This window comes from Oncorhynchus tshawytscha, linkage group LG13, assembly GCF_018296145.1.
Source record: "Oncorhynchus tshawytscha isolate Ot180627B linkage group LG13, Otsh_v2.0, whole genome shotgun sequence".
Taxonomy (NCBI): domain Eukaryota; kingdom Metazoa; phylum Chordata; class Actinopteri; order Salmoniformes; family Salmonidae; genus Oncorhynchus; species Oncorhynchus tshawytscha.
The window spans coordinates 30,881,355-30,895,823 of NC_056441.1; the positions used below are offsets into that span (position 1 = coordinate 30,881,355).

General features: G+C 40.9%; 1 protein-coding gene across 1 annotated transcript; it reads left to right on the forward strand.

Annotated features, from left to right (window-relative positions):
• Positions 1–326: 326 nt before the first annotated feature.
• On the forward strand, positions 327–11,057 carry LOC112264676 (DNA-directed RNA polymerase III subunit RPC7-like). The gene is made up of 8 exons (XM_024441444.2): positions 327–537; positions 1,030–1,165; positions 3,164–3,293; positions 3,970–4,038; positions 4,411–4,467; positions 8,779–8,849; positions 8,991–9,110; positions 10,127–11,057. Exons 2-8 carry the CDS (start codon positions 1,046–1,048, stop codon positions 10,211–10,213), a joined length of 654 nt encoding a protein of 217 aa, XP_024297212.1. The 5' UTR covers positions 327–537; positions 1,030–1,045; the 3' UTR covers positions 10,214–11,057.
• Positions 11,058–14,469: the final 3,412 nt, after the last annotated feature.

Consider the following 14,469-nt stretch of genomic DNA (forward strand, 5'->3'; position numbering starts at 1 on the left):
ATAAATCATTGTACGTAACATTGGCAAATAACAAAATATGCTAGGAATAATAGCGCCATCAGGTGGCAGCACTGGCCGAGCTATTTTGGGGCGAATGAGAAGAGCATCAATGTCTTGTGAGCTGTTTTTCCTTATTACCCAGACAGAAGAATGAATTAATGAACAATTACTAAATTTTTTCTATGATATGGCTCACCACAACTGCTCAAAAACACTAACACATTTTTGAGGGGAAATTGTATCATGGTAGATTGAATTGGAAACGATCATTCCATATCAGTACTTGACAGTAGGTCGGAACAATTCCTCACATAATATGTTTCATGAGACATTCAAGGCCGACGGAACACACGTTTACTCCAGTTGAAAACATCCGGCAGTCTGCACGTGTGGATTTATTCCTAAAATGTTGGATGTTCTACAGTATAAGCTACATGTGTCAAGAGGAAAAGCAGCATATGTATTATAGCCTGCAGTTTATTAAAAGGCTCAACCTGCAAGCTTAATCGTTAGCTTCATCGCTATCAAACCATTTAGGTAACGTTAAGTGGAAACAATACCATGCCAGAATGATCCTTAGCGGCGAAATATAGATAGCTAGCTTGAATGCCAGCCAATACTAATGTTAGCTAGCTGGCTATACAACAACCACAATGCTGCACTGTAGAGGTCACTGGATGCTAGTTAAAATATCACGGCGAGCTAGCTAGATATTTTGCCTGCTAAAAAATGTGATGTAATCATGTGTGAAATTAATTCTCGAGAACTCAGGCCCATACAGCAGTCAATAGGGAAAGGGTGAAATGCAATAGCTACTGTAACTAGCTTTCCTATTCTGTATGGACTCCCATGTGGTTATTGAGTGCTAGCTACCTGACTAGTTACTAGCAATCTATAAACAAAGGTAAATTGGTGCCCAAGTGTTGGGAGCCCTGTCTCAAATGCTAGTTAGATATCCACAATACTGGCTGCTATGTGCATTTGTGTTTGTTAGGCTACGTCTATATCAGTTTTCTTTCATGCATTTAGCTACAGACTCATCACCATGGCTGGAAGAGGCAGGGGTCGTGGAAGGGGTCAGATGACCTTCAACCTGGAGGATTTGGGCATAGGAAGGGGAGACAGCCTGCCCCCCACCACCTTTAAGCCCTCACCCCTCTTCCCTGTGAGTGTGCACATGGAGTCAGGGCTTGTAACATAGCCTAGACTTACCTTGCCGCTGTTGCTTATAGTGCTCTTGTCTTGAGCGTCACAAAATTAAAATAATTACAGTTATCTAATATTACTAGTAATGTAATGGATACATGCTTTGTTTTTCTCTTAGAGGCATTGTTTCTCTCTGAGGTACAATATCATTTGTATGGACACTGACTGGTTTAGACACACAATATTGCCTACCATCCTCTAACTGGGTTGCAGTATTTTGAAATACCGTATAGTAATTTAAATGTACAGTGCCTTGCGAAAGTATTCGGCCCCCTTGAACTTTGCGACCTTTTGCCACATTTCAGGCTTCAAACATAAAGATATAAAACTGTATTTTTTTGTGAAGAATCAACAACAAGTGGGACACAATCATGAAGTGGAACGACATTTATTGGATATTTCAAACTTTTTTAACAAATCAAAAACTGAAAAATTGGGCGTGCAAAATTATTCAGCCCCTTTACTTTCAGTGCAGCAAACTCTCTCCAGAAGTTCAGTGAGGATCTCTGAATGATCCAATGTTGACCTAAATGACTAATGATGATAAATACAATCCACCTGTGTGTAATCAAGTCTCCGTATAAATGCACCTGCACTGTGATAGTCTCAGAGGTCCGTTAAAAGCGCAGAGAGCATCATGAAGAACAAGGAACACACCAGGCAGGTCCGAGATACTGTTGTGAAGAAGTTTAAAGCCGGATTTGGATACAAAAAGATTTCCCAAGCTTTAAACATCCCAAGGAGCACTGTGCAAGCGATAATATTGAAATGGAAGGAGTATCAGACCACTGCAAATCTACCAAGACCTGGCCGTCCCTCTAAACTTTCAGCTCATACAAGGAGAAGACTGATCAGAGATGCAGCCAAGAGGCCCATGATTACTCTGGATGAACTGCAGAGATCTACAGTTGAGGCGGGAGACTCTGTCCATAGGACAACAATCAGTCGTATATTGCACAAATCTGGCCTTTATGGAAGAGTGGCAAGAAGAAAGCCATTTCTTAAAGATATCCATAAAAAGTGTTGTTTAAAGTTTGCCACAAGCCACCTGGGAGACACACCAAACATGTGGAAGAAGGTGCTCTGGTCAGATGAAACCAAAATTGAACTTTTTGGCAACAATGCAAAACGTTATGTTTGGCGTAAAAGCAACACAGCTCATCACCCTGACCACACCATCCCCACTGTCAAACATGGTGGTGGCAGCATCATGGTTTGGGCCTGCTTTTCTTCAGCAGGGACAGGGAAGATGGTTAAAATTGATGGGAAGATGGATGGAGCCAAATACAGGACCATTCTGGAAGAAAACCTGATGGAGTCTGCAAAAGACCTGAGACTGGGACGGAGATTTGTCTTCCAACAAGACAATGATCCAAAACATGAAGCAAAATCTACAATGGAATGGTTCAAAAATAAACATATCCAGGTGTTAGAATGGCCAAGTCGAAGTCCAGACCTGAATCCAATCGAGAATCTGTGGAAAGAACTGAAAACTGCTGTTCACAAATGCTCTCCATCCAACCTCACTGAGCTCGAGCTGTTTTGCAAGGAGGAATGGGAAAATATTTCAGTCTCTCGATGTGCAAAACTGATAGAGACATACCCCAAGCGACTTACAGCTGTAATCGCAGCAAAAGGTGGCGCTACAAAGTATTAACTTAAGGGGGCTGAATAATTTTGCACTCCCAATTTTTCAGTTTTTGATTTGTTAAAAAAGTTTGAAATATCCAATAAATGTCGTTCCACTTCATGATTGTGTCCCACTTGTTGTTGATTCTTCACAAATAAATACAGTTTTATAACTTTATGTTTGAAGCCTGAAATGTGGCAAAAGGTCGCAAAGTTCAAGGGGGCCGAATACTTTCGCAAGGCACTGTAGTAATGTCTTTACTTAGTGCTAGTGTTGTGGCACTATAACAACCCAGCCTCTTGATCTGTTCCCCCTCCCTAACCTCAGCCCATGCCAGTCCAGCCTGTGCCCCTGCAGACAGGAGAGGAGGTGGAGTACATGCTGGCTCTGAAACAGGAGCTGAGGGCCGCCAACAAGACCCTGCCCTTCTACATCAGACGGGCCGCTCCCAAAAGAGGTAAGCCAGCACACAGGATTGAAGGCAGAGTTAGCGATGCACAAAGTAAACGGCAATATCAGGCCAATTTCCGCGAACAAGTAAGGGCATTGAAGCGTGAGGCTCTGCCATTTTGGTCCCATAGCTATCACGTTATAGCTATTGAATTGCACATGCACAGCTACTCTATGATACTCGGTGAGTGCATTGTCTTGCATCGTGCTCATCTGCAACATCTGCGGTGCTGCTCGTTGCAATGTCATATTGCCGAGTCTCATTTTAAGGGGTGGAGAAATTGTAGAATGTTATTAACCGTGATCGAGCTAAGTTCCAAAGTCATATGGTTAATGTTATTTGTAAACTTTTAAAGAAAATGGCAAGTTTTTGTCATGTCATTTGTCGCTCGTGAAATAATTTCGTAAGTCCCTTTAGGTAGCCAATTGATCAGCTGTCCATGTAAACCGGATTGTAAGGGCAAAGCATGTAAATGTTTAAATCAATCTATTATATTATCAAAGTATTCACAATAATCGGGTTATTGAATGCATGTAAAAGTACCCAGTTATGATGGATGTTAATGTATGTCAGACAAATGCTATAGAAGGTTTTGTAATGGAGTGTTATACTTGTTTTCCTTTGCTGGTATTATATGAATAGGACGTTGTTAGTTGTAATTATGCTGCTGTTTCCATTGTAGATGTTGATCGCTACTCTGATAAGTACCAGAGCGGAGAGCCCAAGGACAGTGCCATCGAGTGGAGCCCAGGTGAGTAATGATGGGCTGGTTTGTTGAAATACTGGGGGTTAGAATCTGCACCCAACTGATCACAGAACAGTTGTCTCTTTCATTAACTATTCAGTTCTCTGTACCACTTTCCTGCTGCTTGTAGTCTTCAGCGGCAACGTGTAGCCAGGCTGTCTGTCCTTTTTCTGGTGTTTTCTTTTGATGCAGTGTTGGTATATGTCCAGCAGATGGTGCCAGACAAGTCCATTTCTGGTCTGAATTTGTCAGATTTTTAATCTTGTGCTGTGGTGTCATTATTCCTTATACTGTGAATAAGATCCATTATGGTGTGTTTTTTGTGATGTGTATTTCTCTGTGTTAACATGTTTCTCTTTTTCTATGGTTCTGTTTCAGACTGGAGCAGATTACCTAAAGAGCTTTGCATTAAAGTGAGGAAGCCTCTGGCTAAAAGTGAGTACTTTGTCTGAAAGGCCTTGAAATTTGTGTGTGGAATTCAAACTTTGTGGACGCCATGTATTGTTTTCAATTGAGAATTTATTTTCCCCCAGATACTCAATAAGTGAACTTTCATCAACATATTTTCTTAGCTACTTACTTTGGCCTTTGAATTCCTCGCAAAACACTTTTGAACCGCTTCCCACCCCTTTCTGTCAAGGGCTGTAACCAGGGTTTGAGTTTTAGTGAGGTCGGTTTAAAAAAAAACAGTTGAAATGGGTTCTCAACTTGGCTGCTGTAGGTTCGTTCACCTTAGTCGTTCTACAAACACATCGCCTATTAGTTTTATAATTGTAATGTGATGTGAGAAATTGTTCACACTGACATGTAGTGTCATGGACGAAATGGAAAACCTATGGCATTTTAGAACTTTGTTTGCATGTTAACCTAGGCCTATAGGGAAGATAGGCCATGTGAGGATGTTCATATTCAAACATATCATAATTTTTGTAAGTTCTTATCTTGTTTGATAAGATAAGTACATATTTTCTGAGGCCCAAGTTTAGGAAGCACTGTAGTAGGGCTGTAACCATAATCTCTCTGCTTGCTTCCTCTCTCTCCTCTGCTACCCCCTGCATGAATACAGTGCATTCGGAAAGTATTCAGACTCCTTCCCCTTTTCTACTTTTTGCTACCTTACAGCCTTATTCTCCAGTGGAATTCAAATCAAGTTGTAGAAACATCTCAAGGATGATCAATGGAAACAGGATGCATCTCAATTTCAAGTCTCATAGCAAAGGGTCTGAATACTTATGTGTATAAGGTATTTACATTATTTATTTTTAATAAATCAAAACAAAAATCTAAAAACCTGTTATCCCTATGTCGTTATGTGGTATTGTTTGTAGATTTTTATTTCATTTTTATTTAATAAATTAAATAATAAGGCTGTAACGTAACAAAATGTGGAAAAGGGGAAGGAGTCTGAATACTTTCCGAATGCACTGTATATACTGAGTATAGCTGGATGTCCTTTGGGTAGTTGACCATTCTTGATACACACAGGAAACAGTTGAGTGTGAAAAACCCAGCAGCGTTACAGTTCTTGACACAAACCAGTGCACCTGACACCTACTACCATACCCCGTTCAAAGACACTTTAATCTTTTGTCTTGCCCATTCACCCTCTGGATGGCACACACACACAATCCATGTTTCAATTGTTCCAAGGCTTAAAAATCCTTCTTTAACCCTTCTCCTCCCCTTCATCTACATGGATTGAAGTGGATTTAACAAGTGACATCAATAAGGGATCATAGCTTTCACCTGGTCAGTCTATGTTTATTGTTTTGTATACTTAGAGTGTAAAAAGTTAAATACTTTCCAAAGTGTGTGTGTGTGTGTATTAGAGGTCGACCGAAAATGATTGTTCGATACCGATTATTGGATGACCATAATAAGCCGATACTGATTAATCGGCAGATTTTTTGAAAAATGTATTTATTTATTTGTAATTATGACAATTACAACAATACTGAATGTACACTTTTATTTTCACTTAATATAATACATCAATCAAATCAATTTAGCCTCAAATAAATAATGAAACATGTTCAATTTGGTTTAAATAATGCAAAAGCAAAGTGTTGGAGAAGAAAGTAAAAGTGCAATTAGTGCTTTGTAAGAAAGCTAACGTTTCAGTTCCTTGCTTAGAACATGAGAACATATGAAAGCTGGTGGTTCCTTTTAACATGAGTCTTCAATATTCCCAGGTAAGAAGTTTTAGGTTGTAGTTAATATAGGAATTATAGGACTATTTCTCTCTACCATTTGTATTTCATTAACTTTTGAATATTGGATGTTCTTATAGGCACTTTAGTATTGCCAGTGTAACAGTATAGCTTCCGTCCCTCTCCTCGCCCCTACCTGGGCTCGAACCAGGAACACAACAGCCACCCTCGAAGCATCGTTACCCATCGCTCCCCAAAAGCCTTGGGCGGCCCTTGCAGAGCAAGGGGGAACAACTACTCCAAGTCTCAGAGCGAGTGACGTTTGAAAAGCTATTCGCGCTCACCCCGCTAACTAGCTAGCCATTTCACATCGGTTACACCAGCCTAATCTCGGGAGTTGATAGGCTTGAAGTCATAAACAGCTCAATGCTTGACGCATTGCGATGAGCTGCTGTTTGAATGAATGCTTACGAGCATGCTGCTGCCTAGCACCGCTCAGTCAGACTGCTCTGTCAAATATCAAATCATAGACTTAATTATAACATAATAACACACAGAAATACGAGCCTTAGGTCATTAATATGGTCAAATCCGGAAACTATAATTTCGAAATTAAAACATTTATTCTTTCAGTGGAATATGGAACCTTTCCGTATTTTATCTAACGGGTGGCATCCATTAGTCTAAATATTCCGGTTACATTGCACAACCTTCAATGTTATGTCATAATTACCTAAAATTCTGGCGAATAGGTTCGCAATGAGCCAGGCGGCCCAAACTGCTGTATATACCCTGACTCTGCGTGCAATGAACGCAAGAGAAGTGACACAATTTCCCTAGTTTAATATTGCCTGCTAACATGAATTTATTTTAACTAAATATGCAGGTTTAAAAATATATACTTCTGTGTATTGATTTTAAAAAGGCATTGATGTTTATGGTTGGGTACATTCGTGCAACGATTATGCTTTTCTCGCAAATGCGCTTTTGTTAAATCATCCACCGTTTGGCGAAGTTGGCTGTCTTTGTTAGGAAGAAATAGTTTTCACACAGTTCGCAAAGAGCCAGGCGGCCCAAACTGCTGCATATACCCTGACTCTGTTGCACAGAACGCAAGAGAAGTGACACAATTTCCCTAGTTAAAAGAAATTAATGTTAGCAGGCAATATTAACTAAATATGCAGGTTTAAAAATATATTCTTGTGTATTGATTTTAAGAAAGGCGTTGATGTTTATGGTTATGTACATATTGGTGCAACGACAGTGCTTTTTTCGCTAATGCGCTTGTTAAGTCACCCGTTTGGCGAAGTAGGCTATAATTCAATGATAAATTAACAGGTACCGCATTGATTATATGCAACGCAGGACAAGCTAGATAAACTAGTAATATCATCAACCATGTGTAGTTAACTAGTGATTATGTTAAGATTGATTGTTTTTTATAAGATACGTTTAATGCTAGTTAGCACCTTACCTTGGCTCCTTGCTGCACTCGCATAACAGGTAGTCAGTCTGCCACGCAGTCTCATTGCACTCCACCGATTTTTATGAAAACTTGAAATCGGCCCTAATTAATTGGCCATTACGATTAATCGTAATTAACCTCTAATATATATACACAGTTGAAGTCGGAAGTTTACAAACACCTTAGCCAAATACACTTAAACTCCGTTTTTCACAATTCCTGATATTTAATCCTAGTAGAAATTCCCTGTTTTAGGTCAGTTAGGATCACCACTTTTTTTAAGAAATGTGAATTGTCAGAATAATAGTAGAGAGAATGATTTAATGATTTCATTAATTTAATGAATTAATTGTTTATTTCTTTCATCACATCCCCAGTGGGTCAGAAGTTTACATATACTCAATTAGTATTTTGTAGCATTGCCTTTAAATTGTTTAACTCAAGTCAAATGTTTCGGGTGGCCTTCGACAAGTTTCCACAATAAGTTGGGTGAATTTTGGCCCATTCCTCCTGACAGAGCTGGTATAACTGAGTCAGGTTTGTAGGCCTCCTTGCTTGCACACGCTTTTTCAGTTCAGCCCACAAATATTCTATAGGATTGAGGTCAGGGCTTTGTGATGGCCACTCCAATACCTTGACTTTGTTGTCCTTAAGCCATTTTGCCACAACTTTGGAAGTATGCTTGGGGTCATTGTCCATTTGGAAGACCCATTTGCGACCAAGCTTTAACTTCCTGACTGATGTCTTGAGATGTTGCTTCAATATATCCACATAATATTCCTCCCTCATGATGTCATCTATTTTGTGATGTGCACCAGTCCCTCCTGCAGCAAAGTACCCCCACAACATGGTGCTTCCACCCCCGTGCTTCACGGTCGGGATGGTGTTCTTTGGCTTGCAAGCCTCCCCCTTTTTCCTCCAAACATAAGGATGGTCATTATTGCCAAACAGTGTATATACTGTGTATATAATATATATGTACATGTGTATATAGATGTAGATACATTTATTCACGAGGTCCTGACCTCTGTGTTCTCATATGTTGTTACGGCCATACTTCTGTCTTGTGCCATTTGTTGCCATGTCTGTTCTCCTTTTTTATCTACTTACTTTTCCGTTCTTCTCTTCTAGGACATCCACCCCAAGTTAAACAGCCAAAGAAACCTCCTGTGGGAAAAGAGGAGATTCTCACCAAGCTGGAGGTTGGATACTACAGAAATTACTAACCTTTCTTCGAAAGACTAGAGATCATACATTTATTCCTTTTAGTTACTCCTAATTAAGGGAGATTTGCATATACCCTGCTCTGGTTTTGATGTTTCGTGGAAATTCCCACTCTTCAGACTCTCGAAAAGAACGAAGAGACGGTGAACTCTGAGGAAGAGGAAGACGGGGAGAAAAAGAAGGCGAACGAGGAAGAAGAACAGCCAGAGGAAGAGGACTACGAGGAAGACTTTGAAGAGGTAAGGGGTATTGGCGACTGATGTGGCCCATTTACGTTTTGTAACCGTCTCCTCTTGGAACCTGATTGTTATGGTCAGGGTTTTAGGTGTAAAAAATAGTTGAAATGCCAGTTGAGATAATGGGCGGCGAGTAACACTGATGCTAACAACACTCATTTATCATAATAGATACTCAAACGCTATTCACAAAATATAGAAGTGCATAAACGGTGTTTAAGGTGTGTTTAGGCTTCTTAAAATCCACACCTTCTCATCAGAGGTCCATTAGCTGGTAATAGCCGTATTTTGGTGGTTAAACCCCCCCCATAAAAGCCAAAAATAAAAACATTGCCAGACGCATTGTCCAGCAGAAAATATCCTGATGAAAATACATATCTTCTATAAGTCACTTTGGCTATGCATGGAGATTGGTTCAGGTTGTCTTTCAATCATCAGTCGATTATTCCTGTCTGTCTTGAGCGCGTGCTCTTGCTTGCAAACTTGGCCACATTTTATCAACTGGATCCGGCCTTCAGTTTCCCGTGCCATTGAGTTTGTGACAGACACGGCTGTATTTACTCAGGCCGTAAGGGTTCTATGATGTTTTGCGAGATTCACCTCTCCAAATGAGGACTCACTGAAATTTCATGCAAGTTCACAAAGGGGGAGTATTTTGATTAAGTAAGATGCCTTCCTCTAATGTATGGTTGAATAGCTATGTCATACATGCTAAAAACAGCGCAAATTAAACTAGCTAGCTACTATACCAAGAAGGTACAGACAAGTGGAAAAATGAAGCGACACTGAAACAGAGAATGTTGACAAACCAGCGGGACCGAGGGAGAAGTGCATAGAGCCATTGTTCCCTTGGTAGGCTATCAATTACTCCTTGCATAGCTCAATATTAATTGCAACCGACTCGATTCCATATGTGGTGTCATTTGGCAGTGGGGCACCCTTGCAAATTCAAATCTGGTCGTACAGTGGGTCTCACAAGTTTTTCCTAATGGAAACGCTGCTTCTCATCTGCGTTCCAGGATACCGACTACATCATGTCTTACTTTGACAATGGAGAGGAGTTTGGAGGGGACAGCGACGACAACATGGACGAAGCTACTTACTGAGAGACCGTGCGAGTGCTGATAACACCAAATAGACTAGAAGAGGAGGCCTTAAGTAATCGTCCCCGTGGACGCAGTTAAAGTATTTTAATTACTTGTGGAGTCACTGGCCATGGTAACAGACATTGAAGGCCTGCTGCTATTCAGCCATGACAGGTATAGTCTAAAACATGGAAAGAACAATATGCTGCTGTCTGATAACCTAGGTCCAGGACATGGAAGGTGGTGACTGCTGTTGGAAACAGTTGCTCAATGTAGATGTCTAGAGCAAATACTCAGACATGTTGTATGTGGTGGTTTAAAGTCCCAAAGACACTAACTAGTCATGCTGACTGTTCCCCTTTCTTCAGCTATGTTGAGGTAGTAATGGGAGCTGATTTATTTACAGGCCATTGTGGCCTTTTATAACTTTAATAATACATTTATGGTTTTAATTAACAGATAATGTGCAATTGTAGTGATAGGGTTTTTAGAGTAACGTCATGTTTTAGAGAAAGGTAATTTAGCTTTTACAATTCCTTGGTGTAACAATTTTTTTTTTAAAGTGTATACGACAATCAAAGTTTTTAATTACAGTTTTCAATGTCTTAGCTAATCGAAAAATGACCTTTTGTTCATTTTAAATATTTTATTTCTGTAATGTGACATTTCTGTTATGCGAGTTGAACATTTGAAAGTGTTGAATTTGATTCTCTAAATACATTTTAAAGAACCCGAGCAAATAGTTGTGTTTTGTATCAACCAGCAGATGGCATATTACTCCAAGGTAAATCAAGGGGTGGTTTATGTTCACCGTGTGTAGTTGGTAGGTTATTCACCATTGCCAAGTAAAAGGCCATTGATAGTGGTGAGCTCCCAGAATGTTTTTTCTTCTTCTATTTCTACCCTTGAAATAGTGTGATCCTCCATTTCATTGAACAGGGTTTAACATTGTTGCCGTCAGCAGTGAAAAGAAAACCCTAAGGGCAGAAAGTTTCCATTGCGTGACTAGTTTTGAAAAAAGGGCATTGTTTATTTGTTTACTCCCAAGTCTTCTGCTCTCTTACCATTGGATTTTGAGAAATTCTCTATCCAAAACAACATCAATAACACCACACCACGGGGTGGCAGGTAGCAAGGTTAAAGCGTTGGGCCAGTAACTTAAAGGTTGTTAGAATCCCAAAGCTGACAAGTTGAAAAATCTGTCGCTGTGCCCTTGAGCAAGGCACTTACCACTAATTGCTCTTAGGACGCGAGACAATGGTGACCCTGGCTGTGACCCAACTTCCTGCAGGTGTCTCAGGGGGAGTTTCTGTTACATACTTATGCGTAACAGGACAAGTATAAGCCGTCCCCTCAAATAATAATAATTATTATAAAAAACAATGCACAGTCTCTTTACTACTCATTTAATCATAATTTATAGATCGGCAGGTAAGGGTGCTGTTGAGCGGCTAAATGTGCTTTACCATTTGGCCATCAGATTCGCCACCAATGCTCCTTATAGGACACATCACTGCACTCTGTAAACTGGTCATCTCTGTATACCTGTCGCAAGACCCATTGGTTGATACTTATTTATAAAACCCTCTTAGGCCTCACTCCCCCCTATCTGAGATGTCTACTGCAGCCCTCATCCTCCACATACAACACCCGTTCTGCCAGTCACATTCTGTTAAAGGTCCCCAAAGCACACACATCCCTGGGTCCGCTCCTCTTTTCAGTTCGCTGCAACTGCAGCTAGCGACTGGAACGACCTGCAACAAACACTCAAACTGGAGAGTTTTCTCTCAATCTTTTCATTCAAAGACTCAATCATGAACACTCTTACTGACAGTTGTGGCTGCTTTGCGTGATGTATTGTTGTCTCTACCTTTTTGTGCTGTTGTCTGTCCCCAATAATGTTTGTACCATGTTTTGTGCTGTCACCATGTTGTGTTGCTACCATGTTGTCATGTTGTGTTGCTACCATGCCGTTGTCATGTGTTGCTGCCTTGCTATTTTGTTGTCTTTAGGTCTCTCTTTATGTAGTGTTGTGATATGTTTTGTCCTATATATATATATATATTATTATTATTTTTAATCCCAGCCCCTGTCCTTGCAGGAGGCCTTTTGGTAGGCCGTCATTGTAAATACGAATCTGTTCTTAACTGACTTGCCTAGTTAAATAAAGGCATACAAGTGGGTTAAGACCTTGTGTGATTCATAATCATCCTCACACAGACCTGACGTGATCCAGACGAGCCTACTGCGGCTGCACTCCATCTCCTCTGCTGCTGGCTGTACATCAAGGAGGTATACCAAATGCCGAAGATATTCTTTGGTATTTTTGTTTGAGCCATAGCACTTGTCACGTTGTGCACGTATGCAAAATGTGCATGTATGCAAAAGTGTTAGCTTACATGTTGGTATGGTTGCATCTGCAATCTAAGCATTCCCTCGTTGGAGGCTCTCGGGGCAACCTGGGTCCGGTGCTTCTCCTTTTCAAAGGCACGTTGTAGTTGCTAAGGGAGTTGTAGTTGCTAAGGGAAGTGATACCCATTGCTACAGTGTTGGGACCTAGACCTGGGGTTAGTTCCTTTTTAGGAACAGAAGACTGTAGTCAGCATAGGCTGTGCGCAACAAATTGACCGCTTGTGTGTGTGTAAACCCACTCTGCATAGCCCCCTGGCTGCCGTTTAAAGAGGATACCCATAGACTTCCAGTCATTGCTCATTGGCTCGCAAAACTACCTCAACTTCCTTTGTACTGGCCACATAGACATAACAATGGTATCGACAAGTTAATCTTGTATCACTTTAAGTAGACCAAATGTTTCGGGTGTGGACTTAAACATTTACAGTTGTCCTTCCTACAGCAGCAATGTGGGCTCCCGAGTGGCGCAGCGGTATAAGGCACTGCATCTCAGTGCTTGAGGCGTCACTACAGACACCCTCGTTCGAATCCAGGCTGTATCACAACCGGCCGTGATTGGGAGTCCCACAGGGCTGCGCACAATTGGCCCAGCGTCGTCCGGGTTTGTAAATAACAATTTGTTCTTAACTGACTTGCCTAATTCAATTTAAAAAAATACTTCCTTTCATCCAAGGTGTGGAAAGACATGTGAACAGCACAACTTCCTCAGATGTTTGCTTGAACTAACCAGTTGAGCAGCAAATGTTGCTTCAGATAAGGTTAACTTAGCATTGTATTGCCTATGGTTATGTGGTTTAGCCTGAGCTAAGGAGTACAGTTCCTCCAAAGTCATAGTTGCTGCAGTCTACTTGGCTTTCAGTTCTGAAAAGCTCAGCCTAAATTGAGTCATGTTATAGGACGAGTTTCACATCACTAAGCATGTAGCTCATTTGTGCCTTCGCATACACAGACCTAACCCCTAGTAAAGATGTCCCCTCCCGCTGTTGTCAACTCAACGCAACTCAGCTTGAGCGGGCGGCCTTCACATTCATAAGTTCAGTATGGGAACCATAGAGCCACAGCCAGCGGTAAACAAAGGCAAAGCTCTGTGGGCCTTTCTATTCGTGGTGGCAGCCCCACCTACTGTCACATACACAGAAGGAGTGAAGGCGACGGTGCTCCTTTGTCGGTTGGTCACACCGCCATGAGTTCTGTTTACACACCTACATATCTCATCTGCTCTTTCTGCCGAATGACTCTTCGCTGTGCAACGTGTTTTTCTTGGAGGGAAGACGGTATACCACACATGTGTGGCCCACGCACCGTTGTCTATAGATTGCACAGGATTGTTCTGGACACCATTTGTTTTAGGGTGAAAACACCGCTTTATCAGGGGCTCTGGTGAAAAATGTATTACATAAAACTTCATCCTGTGATCTTCGCTGAGTTGGTTCTGCAGTTATGATACTGCTGGGGATTCAACTGTTCTCATCTTTGACTCATGTAACTCTTTTGATTGAGGGAAATAATGTCATTGAGTTTATGATTAAATGTCACCAATTCAGTTTCATCACTCTATTGTGCATTTTATCCACTGTCAATAAAGAAGAGATTCTATTTGATTACTTTATTACCCAATTTGAGATTGAACCTAAATAGACGAGGACATGCAAACAAACAGCCTCATGACTAATTCTGAAGAGTTTGTCGTCAAAATCACAGAATGCTCCTTCAAAACAATGTGTTAATTTGGCACCAAACAGAAAGGGAGTACCTGGGCTGTTGAGAGCAACACAAACGTTTGTTTTCCGTGGCAAAATATTTTCTGTTGCGTGTCCCCAATGAACATGACCGTAGACTTGTTCACCACACTCCTTCCATGGGTA

Excerpts from the sequence above, each read along its gene's own strand:
- LOC112264676 (XM_024441444.2), top strand. The coding sequence starts at position 1,046 with ATGGCTGGAAGAGGCAGGGGTCGTGGAAGGGGTCAGATGACCTTCAAC. Across the intron at positions 1,166-3,163 it reads AGCCCTCACCCCTCTTCCCT|CCCATGCCAGTCCAGCCTGT; the intron begins GTGAGTGTGCAC and ends CCCTAACCTCAG. Across the intron at positions 3,294-3,969 it reads ACGGGCCGCTCCCAAAAGAG|ATGTTGATCGCTACTCTGAT; the intron begins GTAAGCCAGCAC and ends TTTCCATTGTAG.